We start from the raw sequence: 14794 nt of genomic DNA on the forward strand, positions 1-14794 counted from the left end.
GATTTTTTTTCAGCCAATAGCTCCATTATACATAGAAAAATAACCTCTTCTGCTAGAAAACCAATAAAGAAATCTTATACACTACTTAGTCAGCAACGAGGCTTACAGTAAGAAACTGACTCTGACCACAACATTCCCACCCAGACTATAAAAAGTGAACTCACGGCTGAAGCTCTTCTCCTTGAGCCAGTTGTGAGAGGATGGGCGGGAATTCACGTCAGCAGACTGTCGGCCTGAAAGACAAACAGTGTATGAATTACAAATTTCACAGATCACATATCACAGCAAAAAACTGAAATGTGATTGCTCAGCAACAAGGACTCCTGACAATATCACAATCTAAGGCGCAACATATTTCCCTCCGACAAGCATAGAAAGGGGAACAGAGATATTTATGATTTTACAATTGTAAATAGTAGATGTATAAATTAACTTTTGATGAGTCAGAGTTGAAGTAAAAGTGTGAAACTAGAACAGTGGAAGCCCTGAGAAGTTGCTGCGCTCCTCCTCTTCACAGGAATTTGCATAATTGCTACGGCTCTCTAAATGCATGACTGTTATTACAATCACAGTTCAGATTACCATCCAACACATAACACACACACCGGAAACACTCACACACAATGCTTTCTGTATTCATAATCAGCTGTTTTTTTTTTTAAATCACAGTTCTCACTATGACAAACACTCACTCATTCTGCTAACCTAACTTCCTAGCGCAGACACGGCGTGTATTCATCGTCAGCTGGAAGCGGAACATCAGTGTTCAGCAACAGAAAAGGCAGTATAGTAACTGGTAAAGCCACCAAGCAGCCAGTAAGTGAGTCATCAGTCTGGTAGCCAAAGCCCCTTTTGACAAGAAGCTTGATGTATGTGCCCTGTTGTTTCAGCACAGACTGAGAATAAAAGGACAGTGGCCGGTTGAGTACACACCACATGACTGGCGCACTATACACAAATGCAAATATGCAGCTATGAACTGGGCTTAAAATGGAAGTGCACCTATCTCTTCCTAAAATTTAACCTGAGAGTACGTCACACCGGTGAAATGTCTCTACTGTGGCATAATAGAAGAGCTTGTATGATGCCAAACCAGTTCACAGCTCTAAAAATGATTTTAAAAAAGATAAATAATACTCGGGTTGAATCAATGTTATGTTTTTTTAATTCTTGTGTTTTGGAACTGAAATAAAGCTTATTCTAAAAAAAAGGGGAGACAGTCAAATAAATGCTGTTAGCGCAACAAAACTCCTGTCTCAAGATTAAAGAAGACCCTTCACATCTGTGCTCATTAGCAGATGTTCAGGCCCAGTAGAGTTGGAATATTATAGTAGTGGAGACATTGGGATGGAGGTAACGCCGTCCATGTGACCAGGCAGAAATAAACTACACACTTCCTTCTTACTGTAAACTCAGTGAGGAAGCTTCATGGTTCTGCTTCTCCAAATCATTCCGCACACAAGCCTACATGATGCTCATAAATACAAACATGAAACATTTTAAGACTCAAAAAGAAATTAAGTTTGAATGTTAAACACGTGACACTGGGAAAAAAAAAGGATGTGTTTATTTTCAATATCGGGCTGTACTTCACCAAAGAAAGTCTTAGTTGACTAACGGTCATGCGATTAGTTGAGTTTGAGTTTCCCCCCAAAGAATCCTACAAAAGCACCACTTTAAATCTTGTGTTTACCAGAGATGTGCTCATACGTTTTTTTATATAAATAAGTCATTCAGCATGAGAAAAAAAGCATAAAAAAACAACTAATCGAGTAAAGAAATTAGTTAAACTAGTAGTTTAAACTAGTTAAACAACCGATTAGTCGACTAAAGGACTAAGATGGGGCAGTCCTAGTTCAATAACACATTTTCAAGGAATATGTGAAGAATTTTTGACATTTTCTGCTCTTAGTTGTTTCAACTGCACTAAGAATACCGAACATTTATTGTGAATACTATATTTAGACATGAAACTAATAGAATGATAATAAAATGAGTTTCACATCCCCATTTCAGCTTGACTGATACTTTAGCACACACATTTTTGTGCTTATTTTACCTATGTAAAAACAGGACAAATCATGTGCCCTTATGCAGCAAGCAATGGCTACTTTTGTGCCACTGTGGAACAATTTGGTTTTCTCTAGAACTGCGACGATAAAATCAATTAGTTATCAACTATTAAATTAATCGCCAACTATTTCATAATCGATTAATTGGTGGTTTGAGTAATTAAAAAAAAAAGAAAAAAAAAAAAGTAAAAATTCTGTTTCCAGCTTATTAAATGTGAATATTGTCTGGTTCCGTTACTCCTCTCTGACAGTACTTAGGCTTTGGCAACACTGATCGACATTTTTCACCATTTTCTGACATTTCATAGACCAAACACCTAATTGATTAATCGAGAAAATAATCAACAGATTAATCAACAATGAAAATAATTGTTTGTTGCAGCCCAATTTGAATGTTGCACTTATTGTGAATACTACAATTAGACAAAGAAAATGATCAGCTACACATCCTTATCCCAGCTTTTTCAGCTTGACTGATACCTTAGCACGCATATACTTTTGTGCTCATTTTATCTACATAAAAACACAACAAAGCACGTGCCCTTATGCAGCAACTTTTGTGCCACTGGAACGGTTGGTTTTCTCAGTACATTACCTCACTTAATGTACAGTATGACCCCTGTGCTGGATGTCAAATGATTGATTGTGTATAGCTGGCAAACCGTAGCCTTTAATCTAAGTTTGAAAGGTTCAGCACAAACAATCACTAACAAAGAATGGAGATGATGAATACAACACTGTTACAATCCCCCCCAGTCTCCCCTCTTACCTAACCTATAAAAAGGTCACTATTGAGTCTCTTTATTGATACAAGTCAAACGCATTAATTCCCAACAGAAATCTGTTGATTTCTCCTCTAGGGTGAAATAAAGGGCCTAACTAGTGCCATCTATTTTCTGGAAATCAATGGGTTGACCTCATTTAACTGAGACTTCATTTGCTAAATGGACAGTGATTGATTGTGTAATGGCATATAAACACTACCCACAGTCCCCTCTATTGTCTCTCCATTTATACAAATATTCACTTTTTTTCCCCACCACCCACAACCATAATTCAAGATTCAAGCCCTTTATTGTCATTGTACAGTACAAGAAAATTAGATTGTGACAATCCCATAGGTGCTAATGAAAAGATAATACAACAAAAAAAGAGATAGTGCAATATAAATATAAAAAATATATAAAAGATAATACAATATGTATATTGATGAGATGACAGTTTTGCCAGATTAATGCACAAAGTGTCCATCAGATAATTATTGCACAATAATTGTCCCAAACTCAAATAGATTTCATTATAATAACACATCTTCCTCTGTAGTGAGAGAAAAACACTAAGTGTGAATGTCTTTTATACCTTGTCTGACCTCACAACCATCACCACCACCACCTCCACCATACTTCATGGAAAAAGTGCCCTAAACATGAGTGTAGGCTGTCTCCAGAGCAGCACATCACTCTTTTCAGAAATGTCTCTCCATCTAGACACACGCTGAATAAAACTGAACAAGTCGGCTGACAAAAGGAAGCGAAGATGCCCACAATGCAAAGTCCTGAGAGAGAGATGAAGAGCACAGCAGCCTACGTACAGACAGACAAGAAGAAGCCTACGTGATGTGACTGAATCAAAAGACCTTTTTCAGTGGAAACTCAAGATTCCCTTCACTGCCTCATGTTTCCTCGAAAATAGCTTCTTGTGCAGCTCAAATGAAACCTGAGCATCCTGAAACACCACTTTTTTTTGCAAAGAAATACCTTAATATTTAAGCTATCTTAGCATGATTTACTTTAGATGGATAATATGGCAAAACTTTCAACGGTTTTTAAGCTAGCTTTACCCACGTGTTAACACGATAATGTGGATAAAAGATGGATAAATATATATATTTTTTTTCCCTTACTAATTAAGGAGCATTATCTCTCTGACAGGGCGGTTACATGCAGTTCTTACCGGTTGTTTATCCTCTCTGCGGTCGTTTGTTGTTGTGGTTGTGGTACTCTGACTGACTGTGTTCTCTCCTCCTGGTTCTCTGCCGCTCGCTCTCTCCCTAACAGCACGCGCCCCCTTTTTATATATCACGTTCCATTTGTGCCATTCGCGCTCGTTCCCCTTCCCGAACCCGCGAGCGCATCGATTGGCTTTGACACCGACGACGCAGATCCTTCCGTTTACCCAATGGCTGCCAGCAAGCACCGCCCAACCTCCCTCCCTCCCTTCCTCCCTCCCTCCATCCCCTCCTCTACTGCGTCCATTTGACTCCCAGCCAGAGAGGAGAGAGAGAGCACCGTATGGATGTATCTGCTCCACCAGTTTAATGGAGCTACAACCCCCCTAAGCTCTTATTGACTCCCTGATGTGTTTCAGTTGATTGTCTCTTTAAATAGCAGTCATGTATACTGCTGTAGTCTGTCTGCTTATGATTTAGTGAGGCAAAGTTAAATTAAAGTTTTTGGGCAGCTCATTATTGTTATCATTAAAACTAACATACTAATAATTATCAGAAGTTTTAAAGAGGACCTATTCATTTTGTGCTTTCTTTAAACCTGCAGTAGACAGAATGTTTATGGCATAATTGGGCAAAAAAAATCCATAATAACCTTTCAGCATATTGTAATATAAGTGTTCTGAGAGACTTCTGCACCTCCTCAGGATTTTAAAAAATCTAGCTCATGATGGGAGACTTTGGCCAATCACAGGTCATTTCAGAGAGAGAGAGAGCGTTCCTATTGGTGATGAAATATGAATCAATATTCTGATGCTGTAATGCCTATGTCTCGCCTGTTTTCAGACACATCTTGTAGTGTACTGTATAGCTGTAAAATGAGAAAGTTCGTGACCCGGCAGCCATCAGTTGAGGAAATACCAAGCAGCGCCCACCAGCCGGAGCAAACTTTCAAATTTTACAGCTAAACAGTGCACTACAGGATGTGTCTGAAAACATTTAATGCAAGAAATAGGCATTACAGTAACAGAATGTTGATTCATATTTGACTAGTTTGACCGTTTGATCGGAGTTCGCGAGTGATTGACAGCTGCTCAGAGACAGCTCTGATTGGCTGTTTTCCTCCGGTCTGTGAAATCTTGCAGATGCCATTAGGAGCACTGGAGGACACAGAGGCACATGATTTTTTTTTTTCAGATTACCTGTCTCATGCACTACTGTCAGGATATAGTGACCGTTTTATCAAATATTTTTTTAATCATATCTGCTCCATTTCTACCCACTGCTGCTTTAAGTCCACACCAAATAGAGTTACTCTTGCCTACAGAAACACTGCTCCTGAACTGCCTGAAACGCCTTGCTTGTTCTTCCGTAACGTGGTGATGTCATCATGTAACACATTTGCATAATACCTGCCTAATGGCGTGCACTGTATTAGGATGCTTTGTACAGTGTGTAGTATTCAAGAGCAGTCTCAGCGGTCTTATAGAATAATCTTGATGCCGTGGCTGTTGCCAGGCAACAGCTGTCCTGGAACAGAGATGAATGAGGTGTCCCTGGACTCCTTTTCTTTCTTCGTCTCCATCTTTATTCATCTTTTCTTCATCTTCATTTCTTTTTTTTTCACTCGCATAGAGCGTGAACACAGTGTGACTTTATCACTTTTCTAGCAGTTTCTCTCACTCAGCAGACACTTTATAGCCCATAAAGTCCTGTTATGGGTTTTGGGACATAGCAGCACTTCTGATTCACATGGTCTCAGTGTCACTGATGTAAGCCAGGGGGCAGTTGGTATTTCTTTCAGCACTTTTCTTATCTAAGTAACTGATCCAGGGTTGATCAATCACCAGCTTTTCTTCATGAAATATGTAGATGGCTCTTCTTGAAAATCTCTCTCTGGTTCTTATGGACTTCAAGAAACTTATGTGAAAATCACAGTAATTAAAGCAGCAGTGGGTAGAAATGGAGCAAATATGAGAAGTTATTTTTATAAAACGGTCACTATATCCTGACAGCAGTGCATGAGACAGAAATCATCACAAAAATCATGTTCCTCCGGTGCTCCCAATGAGGAAAACAACCAATCAGAGCCGAGCTGGAGCCTGCCCGCTCTGAGCAGATGTCAATCACTCAAAAAACTCAGATCAAACGGTCAAACTAGGCAGCACTGATCAAATATGAATCAATATTCTGTTACTGTAATGCCTATTTCTTGCGTAAAATGTTGTCAGAAACATCTTGTAGTGTACTGTTTAGCTGTAAAATGAGAAAGTTTGTGACCCGGCAGCCATGTTGAGATCAGTTGAAGAAATACCAAGCACCGCCCACCAGCCGGAGCAAAGTTTATCAGGAACATAATATTGATTCATATTTGATCAGCGCTGCCTACTTTGACCGTTTGATCGGAGTTTGTGAGTGATTGACAGCTGCTCAGAGACGGCAGGCTCCAGCTCGGCTGATTGGTTGTTTTCCTCTGGTCTGTGTTCGCGAGTGATTGACAGCTGCCTCTGTTGAATGAACAGCCGATAGGAACGCTCTCCCTCTGAAATGACCTGTGATTGGCCAAAGTCTCCTGTCACGGGCTAGATTTTTTGAAGCCTGAAGCCATGAGGAGGTGCAGAAGTCTAGTTTTCTCTCAGAACACTCAAATTACAATATGCTGAAAGGTTATTATGGAATTTTTGCCAAATGATGCCAAAAACATTCTGCCTACTGCAGGTTTAATTGGCAGCAACTGACGAGTAACTTACTGTGAAAAAATCACAGTAATTAACTGGCAGCAACTGTCAAGGAATGAAGTCGCATCGTACAAAATGCACAAAATGCAGTGTGAATGCTGACAGCTGATATGCATTTCAAAGCGTTCCCTGGAAATGCAGAAATGATAAATGAATTACTTGAAAAACCTTGAAGCCGTCCCTACAGTACCCACAAGTTGTTTGGACATCTTTGATATGTCAACTCATTTCTCTAACTTCTCTAACCAAGCATTTCCACGTTGTTTATACATTATTTATTGCACATACGCACAAATCTTCTTCATGAGTGCTTCTCACACAGCAGCACTGATACAGCCGCTCACCTCTCTGTGGGATGTTAGTCCACACATGCTGCGTCTCTTCTCCTTGTGAAATGCAATCACTGGAGGCGGGAAGTACAGATGTTTTTTCCGGAGAAATAAACATTTTTGCTGAGAGGAGTGTTTGTGGAGGAAACACACTTGGTTTAACGCGCAAATTGGCGAGGCAGCTTCAGTGCATTCTTGATACACGTGAACAGAGAATGAGTTGCACTGCAGCTGCATGGTAGATTTCTATCACAACCTATTTAACTCTGAATAGATAATGTTGGCTTTTGTTTTGCAGCTTGCTCAAATGTTGTCAATCTGTATGCAATATTAATGTTTTTGGAAAGAGCAGCCAGGGGGGCAGACAGATGTTTTTCGGTGAAAATTATAGGCTGTTAGGCAAAAACATGGAGGTGTTTTGCACACTGGTTATTGAATATTGCAAACTATCTAAATGATTTAGCAGCTGTTCAAACCTGAATTTCTGTCAGTCGGGGCTAGTTTTTGCTCGCAAAGTGTGGCCAGAAAGAAATGTACCTAACACACTCACCCACACACACCACCTCTGCTTTATTCCCAGTCTGTGTCTCATGGGAGGCCAATACAGAGGTTTGCTACAGCCACTATTGCTGCTGTTTTAATCTATCACCACTGCCCAGAGACGAGCTTTACATAAGTCAAACCTCCATCCACTGAAAGATTCACTTTTCTCATCACATCACCAGCAATAAACAAGCAAGACAGAGTTTGTTTCACTATACAGAGAGATTTAATCAATGTTAGAAACCAAAATGCAGTCAGGAGCTTATAAAACAACCGTTGAGAGCTCTTCAGCGCTCGTTAGTGTGGGTATGGGAGTCACAATAGAAAGAACAAGCGTTCTTTATTGAACATGTCAGTTGTGAGACAAACAGTATAATATTTACGTTGAAAAGCAGTTAAGGATTTAGGAAATCAGAAATTATATATATATATACACATATATATATATATATATATATATATAAGACACTCACTAGAATTTTCTGTGATAGTCTCCATGGGCTAATCATACATAACTTCAGAACCTCCTTGATAGTCAGTTACTGACAATGATGAAATACAACAGAAAGATGTAATATTGATTCACGATTACAAATGTCAATGGCCCCTGATGACGAAACACAAAAACCTGACTCAAAAATGAATCACAGTGATTTCTCTATTAATCAAAATATATACGCTGTGGATGACAGGCACTTGAATGCATGAGTGAGTTTGCAGGTAAAGCCCTAAAACATACATCTCCCGTATTTACCACTCAACATGTAAAAATATAATTCACAAATTAATATCATGCTCTTGTCGACAGTATGAATTTCTTTGTCGTCTGCAGGAATATAAAATGGATATGGGTGCTTTCTCTGGCCTGCTAAGCCCCTCCCTAGAAAGGCCACTGTCCAATCATACGTTAGCAACCGTAACTAGGCACAGGTCTGTCAAGCTTTCAGCGGTGTGTATTGAACCTGCAAGTCTGACAGAAGATATCCTCAAAGTTTAGAGGGGAGTGTCGTATTTTTTCACTTTTAAGAAAGCCAAAAATGCAAAACAAGCAAACAAAGACGGTTGAATATGAATCATTATTGATTTGTGAGATCTAGTGGATGGATCAAGCCCACACGTGTGAGCAATATCCTCGCCCACTTTAAACAAATGGATATAAATGGATTTATATTTTATAATGAAAGCTATAGGGAGTCATAACTAAACATTAACTTAGCTTTAAATAACAATATATTGACTTACCCTGCTGTGCAGGAACATTGTTGTTCCTGTATATGTTTGTCCTTCACGTGAGTTGCGTGGGGTGCCTTGATTTTAGTGGCCTGTATTGTGAATGTAGCACTCAAATTCATATTGTAATCCATTCTGTCTACTTCTCTCTGATATTTCAGAACAATTATTACAGAAATCTGCCATTAGTTCCTTTGGAATATCTCTCACTGATATCATTGAAAACGCCATAATGACATGCCGGGTGCAAAAGCTTGACAGGCCTAGCAACAGTAACCAAGGGGGGAGGGGCTTAGCGAAGGGTGAATTGTACAACTTAGATGTACAATTCTCACTAAACAGTGCTTTCTCCAGATGCCTCCGCTTGCTTTTGAGAATCACATTGCTGCATAGCACAGATCCATAAAATCCACAGCTCAGACGCTCCATTTTTGCACTCTAAAATGATCTTTGGTGAGAATGTAAACAATTGCACCAGAACAAAAAAGTAAGGCTTTAAAGCCTTGTAGAAAAATGAAAACAAAAAAAGCATACAAATATATCTTTACCTGATTAGGACTCCTACAACTAGTTGTCAGATAGCATGGATTAAGATAACTTTGCCCTGCCTTCACACGTTAAAGAGCAAACAGTGCTCATAATAAGCAAGCCATAATTCGGTATAGCCACTTCCCCCTTTGAACAACGAGGACAGATAAGGCAGTGAGCATTGCCGGGAACATTACAATAAAGTTACCCTTTAGAATCCCTTATTGATATTGATTAACTGAAGCATAAGGAAATAGCAGGCAGCTGCAATGGGAAGGGTGATTTGGGAGGTTGAAACAAAGGCGAGACAAGCTAAAATATATGGGTTAAGGTGGATAGGCATCAGTGTCTCTCTGGTCCCAGACATAAGGCACATTAATAGGGTACATAGTGTTTTCTCATACCCTTTAATATAAAAAAAATCGGCCTGAAAACTTGCCCAGTAAATTTGACATTTTGCAGCCTACCCTGCATCCCCTATTGAATGCAGGACACACGTGCCCCTCAGTCTGCAGTCTATCCATTCCATCCACCTACCCACCCATCCATCCATCCATCTGTCCTTCTATCTGTCCACCGTCTGAGGGCACTCTACCACTGCTCCCAGCTGAAGTCATCCCCGCCTCCGAACACGAAAAAGAAGCCAAGGATGGTGAGGAAGATGACAGCGTTTCCTGTCATCACCAGACCGCAGGCACCCCACTGGATCTGTAGGAGGAAAATATTCATACTTGAATCAGATCAAAAGAAATCCCTAATCTTCAATTGGTTTTCACAACACTCAACAGTGAACATCTCTCAGGATACAGCGCAAGAGAAATATACTAACAATTGATATGGGTCAGACAGCATAGACTTATCTACACAAATAAAAGCCCAATGACGATGGCTGTGTTCACCGTATGGAAATCAACTTCCAGATTATTTCAATAGAAAGAACTCACTGTGCTGGTGCGGGCTAGCACAATGGGAATCCCAAAAGACGATACCACGATGCCAGTTGTTAAGAAGTAGGCCAGCTCTCTGCACGCGTTGCTGGAGGAGTCAGTGTCATCACTGAGGCGTCTGGATATGAAGGTCGGGATGGGGCTCAATATGTAGAATATCAGGACAAACAACGGCCAGTATACCCTACAGAAACAGACGTGGAAGAGTTCAAAGGATGGTCCACAATTTATGACATTCGATGGCACGAGTTTGCAGCACAAGATAAAGATACGTCACATAAAATTTAACAGGTGCAAAATCAACAAAAACACAATATCCCAAAACAAACGACGAGAACAGAGTGAAACATTTCAAAGGAGCATTCCCCAGATTTTACAAATGAAGCTCAATTGTATAATGTTTTCTGTGACTATGGACATTATATAAGTCTGAAAATATAGCCCTAATGACATCAGAGTTATCTCAGCTTGGGCTGGAGGTGTAAAATGTTTTTAACAGAAAGCCTGCATTACAAACTGAGAGCGTGGGGTTTGAAAGAAGTGGGCATTTTAGAGGGCAGGGGGGGCTCTAATGAAAGACGCTATTGAGTTGCATTATGGAAATTGTAGGAATCAGTACTTCTGGAGCTTGACCCATACAAGGGACTGAATTTCTAAGCCTCTACCCACCAAGCACCAGACGTCCAGACGTTTTTTTTTTGTTTTTTTTATGGCTAAATCTGGTTAGCCTGTCATGGCCATTATTTAGTCCAAAAATTTTAAATTGGGCTGTGTTTAGTTTGTCTGATTTGGTCCAAATTTAGCCCAAGATGAACATCTTTTGCAGACCACATATAGGCCTAATACAGCTGTGCAATTAAGATAATATCGCAGAAAGTGAGGAATTAGCACCCAACTTCCACAGATGTTGATGAGAAGACTAAATCAGGTCCACCAGTCATGGTCATCATTTAGCTAAAAAATACTTGTTGAAATTTGGGCTATGTTTAGTTCGTCTGATTTGGTCCAAATTTAGCCCAAGATGGACGTCTTTTTCGGACGACATACAGCCCTAATACAGCCGTGAAAATAAGATCATATCACAGAAAGTGGGGAATTAGCCGATTTCTTAAAATGGAAATGAATAAAAGTTTTTTGTTTACATTTTCATTTATCATTGTTGTAGGTCTATGGTACGACGGTACGACGGTACGACGGTACGACGGTACGACGGTACGGTACGACGGAGTATTAGGGCCACATTGAAGAAAATAAATAAATCTGACATTTATAGAATAAAGTAATGATATTACGAGATAAAGTCATAGGTTTATGTGAAAAAAAGTCGTAATATTATGATAATAAAGTAAAAGGTTTACAAGAAAAAAGTCGTAATATTATGAGAATAAAGTCATAATATTAAAGTAGTAATTTTATCTGTCATTTTCTTTTTTTCTCGTAAAGTTGTGACTTTATTCTTGTAATATTATGACTTTTTCTCATAAAGTTATGACTTTATTATCGTAATATTACGTCTTTTTTTCTCATAATATTATGACTTTATTTGAGGGAATCTTTATTTAGTTTCCTTCAGTGTGGCCCTAATACTCCGTAGTACATTTGCACTTTGGCCCTCACTGCATTAGACTTATATACTATATACTTAGACTATAAACTGTGTCACCTTCATCACAATGCTCAAATGTTTTGCGGCTCCAGACAGATTTTTGTTTTTGCCTAAAATGTCTCTTTTGATAGTAAAGGTTGCTGACCCCTGACCTGGACCATTCTTTTTAATTCTGCCTCTTAAAGAGTGTTGTGTTGTTTTTGTTAACTGCTGTTGTTCACATCTCTGTGATTAACTGCCTCTTCACTTGACAATATCTTAACTAATCCTTTAAGCCCCAATATTGCATGTTAAGTAAAAATCTATGTCATGCAATAACACAAATACGTTGTTATAACTAAGGACCTACCCGTACTGCTCCAGTGCACAGCCCAGAAGAAGAAATGTAAGTCCAATGGCCCCACTGAAGGACAAACCAACCAGCGCTGAAACAACAGAAACACTATATTACATTACATTACACTGGCAGCTTATACACAGTCACAATAAGAAACGAAACAGAAACAGGCTACTCTAGGCTTCTAACACTCGACATTTAACACGACTTTCCTGTGGAACAACAGCAGTAACTTAGATAGCTGGTAACAGATCGTAACATCCTCGGTCAGTGTTGTAATGAAGCTTTCCAAATGATTCACCAACGACAAAGTTATTGAAGCATTAAACGTCTTCGTAACTAAATGAAGGTAACTGTCAGCGGTCGACTGAGTCTTAAACGCTTAAAATACAGTACCTTTAATGCCGGCCATTGCTGATTAATGTGTGAAACTTTGTGTTTGACTTCTTGCCCTGTTTCTTTGTGTATTGTTTATGTGCTCTGGTTGTTCTGGGTTAGACGCACTTCCTGCTTCCTCCATCGGCCTTCTGTGTCATCAGGTGACCGTCTTAAAGGGACAGTAGCCTTTATAGAGGCTACAGGCTATGCTGCCCACCGTGTACTGAACGTGCAGTGTGTACCTGAACGTGCAGTGTGTACCCGAACGTGCAGTGTGTACCTGAACGCCACCAGGTGATGCTGACCTTCATCTCACATCATTAGATGCTTGTGGGAACATTGATCAAATTTGTTTGTCAATCAAATACAGTTTATTCCCATGGTTGTTGCACTCCCTCGTGACGAGGAGCACGGGACCATGCAGCCCCTTGATTAACACCCACGTGACATCAGTGGTTCAATGGTACTGTACTTAAGTACATTTTATTTTTTTAATGCTTTATTTCAAAAGTTCAATACAGTAGATTTATATACATGTTCAGATTTTTTTATTACAATTTTGCAAATTTTACAGTATAAAAATAATATAAAAGTGAAATAAATTATACAACAAATACAATGTAAGGAAAGGAAAAGATGAATTAAAAACAAAACAATTGGGGTCTGTTAAACAATTGGATTAAATTTGAAATGTCTAAACAATTTAATAGTTTTAGCCAATTTAGAATTTTTTAGTTTTAAGTTATCAATCATAGTCAAATCTGTTTTAAAATCAGTATCTTTAAAGGAGGGTATTCTTTTTAGCCATATCATTTTATGTATATAATATTTTGCTAAGATAATAATCAAATACATTTTGTAAATCTCATCTGCTGAAAAACTGGGATTGTTGACAGTGAGTAATATCTCAATCTTTGTTAGTATGATATCTTTTTCTAAATGTTTTGAGAGATTCTTCTGTAAATTAAACCAAAAAGAAGTAGCATGAAAACAATCTACAAACACATGTTCAAGGTACTGTACTTAAGTACATTTTAGAGGTACTTGTACTTTACTTTTTTCCATGCATTCTACTTTATACTTTTACTCCCCTGCACTCCAAAGAGGAATACACTTTTTACTCCACTGCTTTTATCTCTCAGCTGTAATTAGTTACTTAGCCTACTTATAAAATATACATTACATATTAAACAACCCACTTAGGCTCCTGATCGACCAGCTATACAAGAATAAAATATTGTTTAGTGCTTACACATACGAATCAGTAATAATATATGATATAATATAATACGTTATAATCATATATGTTAACACTCACAGGAGTCATTTCCCTGCATAATGAGTACTTTTACTTTTGATACACTAAATGTATTTATAGTATTATACACTCAACATTCCACTTTAATCATTCAGTTTTGAGTGGGTTTCATGTATGTGCTTGAGGTTAGGCTTCTCTAATGAAGATGTTGGAAATATGTGCCATTTCATTTTTTTTAAGAAAACATGTTGACATGTCACAGTAGGAAAAGCACAGGTGTAAATAATGAAAGTAATGATTATTGTGAGAGTGTTGTGCATGCTGGCTCACTGTTGCACTGGGACACTTAAATAGAACAGAGCCATTGTTAATGTAAGTCGTAACACCTGCTCTTTTCCCACTATGAGAAGTAAAAATGTCTGCTGTTAAAAAGGCATATTCTGAATTATGTATTCTGATTTGCAAAATTTAGATTTTATGAAATGTGTGTTATTTCCTCTTCCATTAGCACTGTCTAAAATGTTACATTTGCATGTATCGGAAAAAAACGATTGAGGAACTCTGATGGCAATGTCAGTGATTCTTTTTTGGCGCAATTTCTAAAATGACCTCAGATGAACCAGAGCTACTCTCAGTGTGTCTCCCTCTTGTTGGGCTTCAGCTTCAGTGTGATATGGAGATGAAACCAGGAGAAAGGTACAGTACTTCAAAGGGCATTTGTGATCACAGAGCTGGACCAGATGTTTACGGACTGATGCTGCTGCTGCTCTCCAGATGGATATCAAGTAGCCACCAGAGCTGAAATAAATGAAAAATGCAGTCTATGACAGCTTAAATGTGTCATGCAGAAAAAAAAAGTTTTAGTACTAGTAAAAATAACTAT

General features: G+C 38.7%; 2 protein-coding genes across 2 annotated transcripts in view; both read right to left on the bottom strand.

Annotated features, from left to right (window-relative positions):
- LOC141776780 (3',5'-cyclic-AMP phosphodiesterase 4B-like) overlaps positions 1-4167 on the bottom strand; it is a 57464-nt gene extending 53297 nt beyond the window's left edge. The window contains exons 1-2 of the mRNA XM_074650577.1: positions 4026-4167; positions 165-233 (exon numbers count right to left, since the gene is read on the bottom strand). The gene's annotated coding sequence lies outside the window, so the exon portion shown is untranslated. The remainder of the gene's footprint in view (positions 1-164; positions 234-4025) is intronic.
- Positions 4168-7830: 3663 nt separating this feature from the next.
- LOC141776781 (leptin receptor gene-related protein) lies at positions 7831-12813 on the bottom strand. The gene is made up of 4 exons (XM_074650580.1): positions 12672-12813; positions 12288-12363; positions 10330-10516; positions 7831-10093 (listed from the first exon to the last, which is right to left on the bottom strand). The coding sequence occupies exons 1-4, from the start codon at positions 12685-12687 to the stop codon at positions 9977-9979; spliced, it is 396 nt and encodes a 131-aa protein (XP_074506681.1). The 5' UTR covers positions 12688-12813; the 3' UTR covers positions 7831-9976.
- Positions 12814-14794: the final 1981 nt, after the last annotated feature.

This window comes from Sebastes fasciatus, chromosome 11, assembly GCF_043250625.1.
Source record: "Sebastes fasciatus isolate fSebFas1 chromosome 11, fSebFas1.pri, whole genome shotgun sequence".
Taxonomy (NCBI): Eukaryota; Metazoa; Chordata; class Actinopteri; order Perciformes; family Sebastidae; genus Sebastes; species Sebastes fasciatus.

Coding starts and splice junctions, on each gene's coding strand:
- LOC141776781 (XM_074650580.1), bottom strand. Junction 10,517..12,287: donor TGTGCACTGGAGCAGTACGG/GTAGGTCCTTAG, acceptor CTGTTTCTGTAG/GGTATACTGGCCGTTGTTTG. Junction 10,094..10,329: donor TGCTAGCCCGCACCAGCACA/GTGAGTTCTTTC, acceptor TTCCTCCTACAG/ATCCAGTGGGGTGCCTGCGG.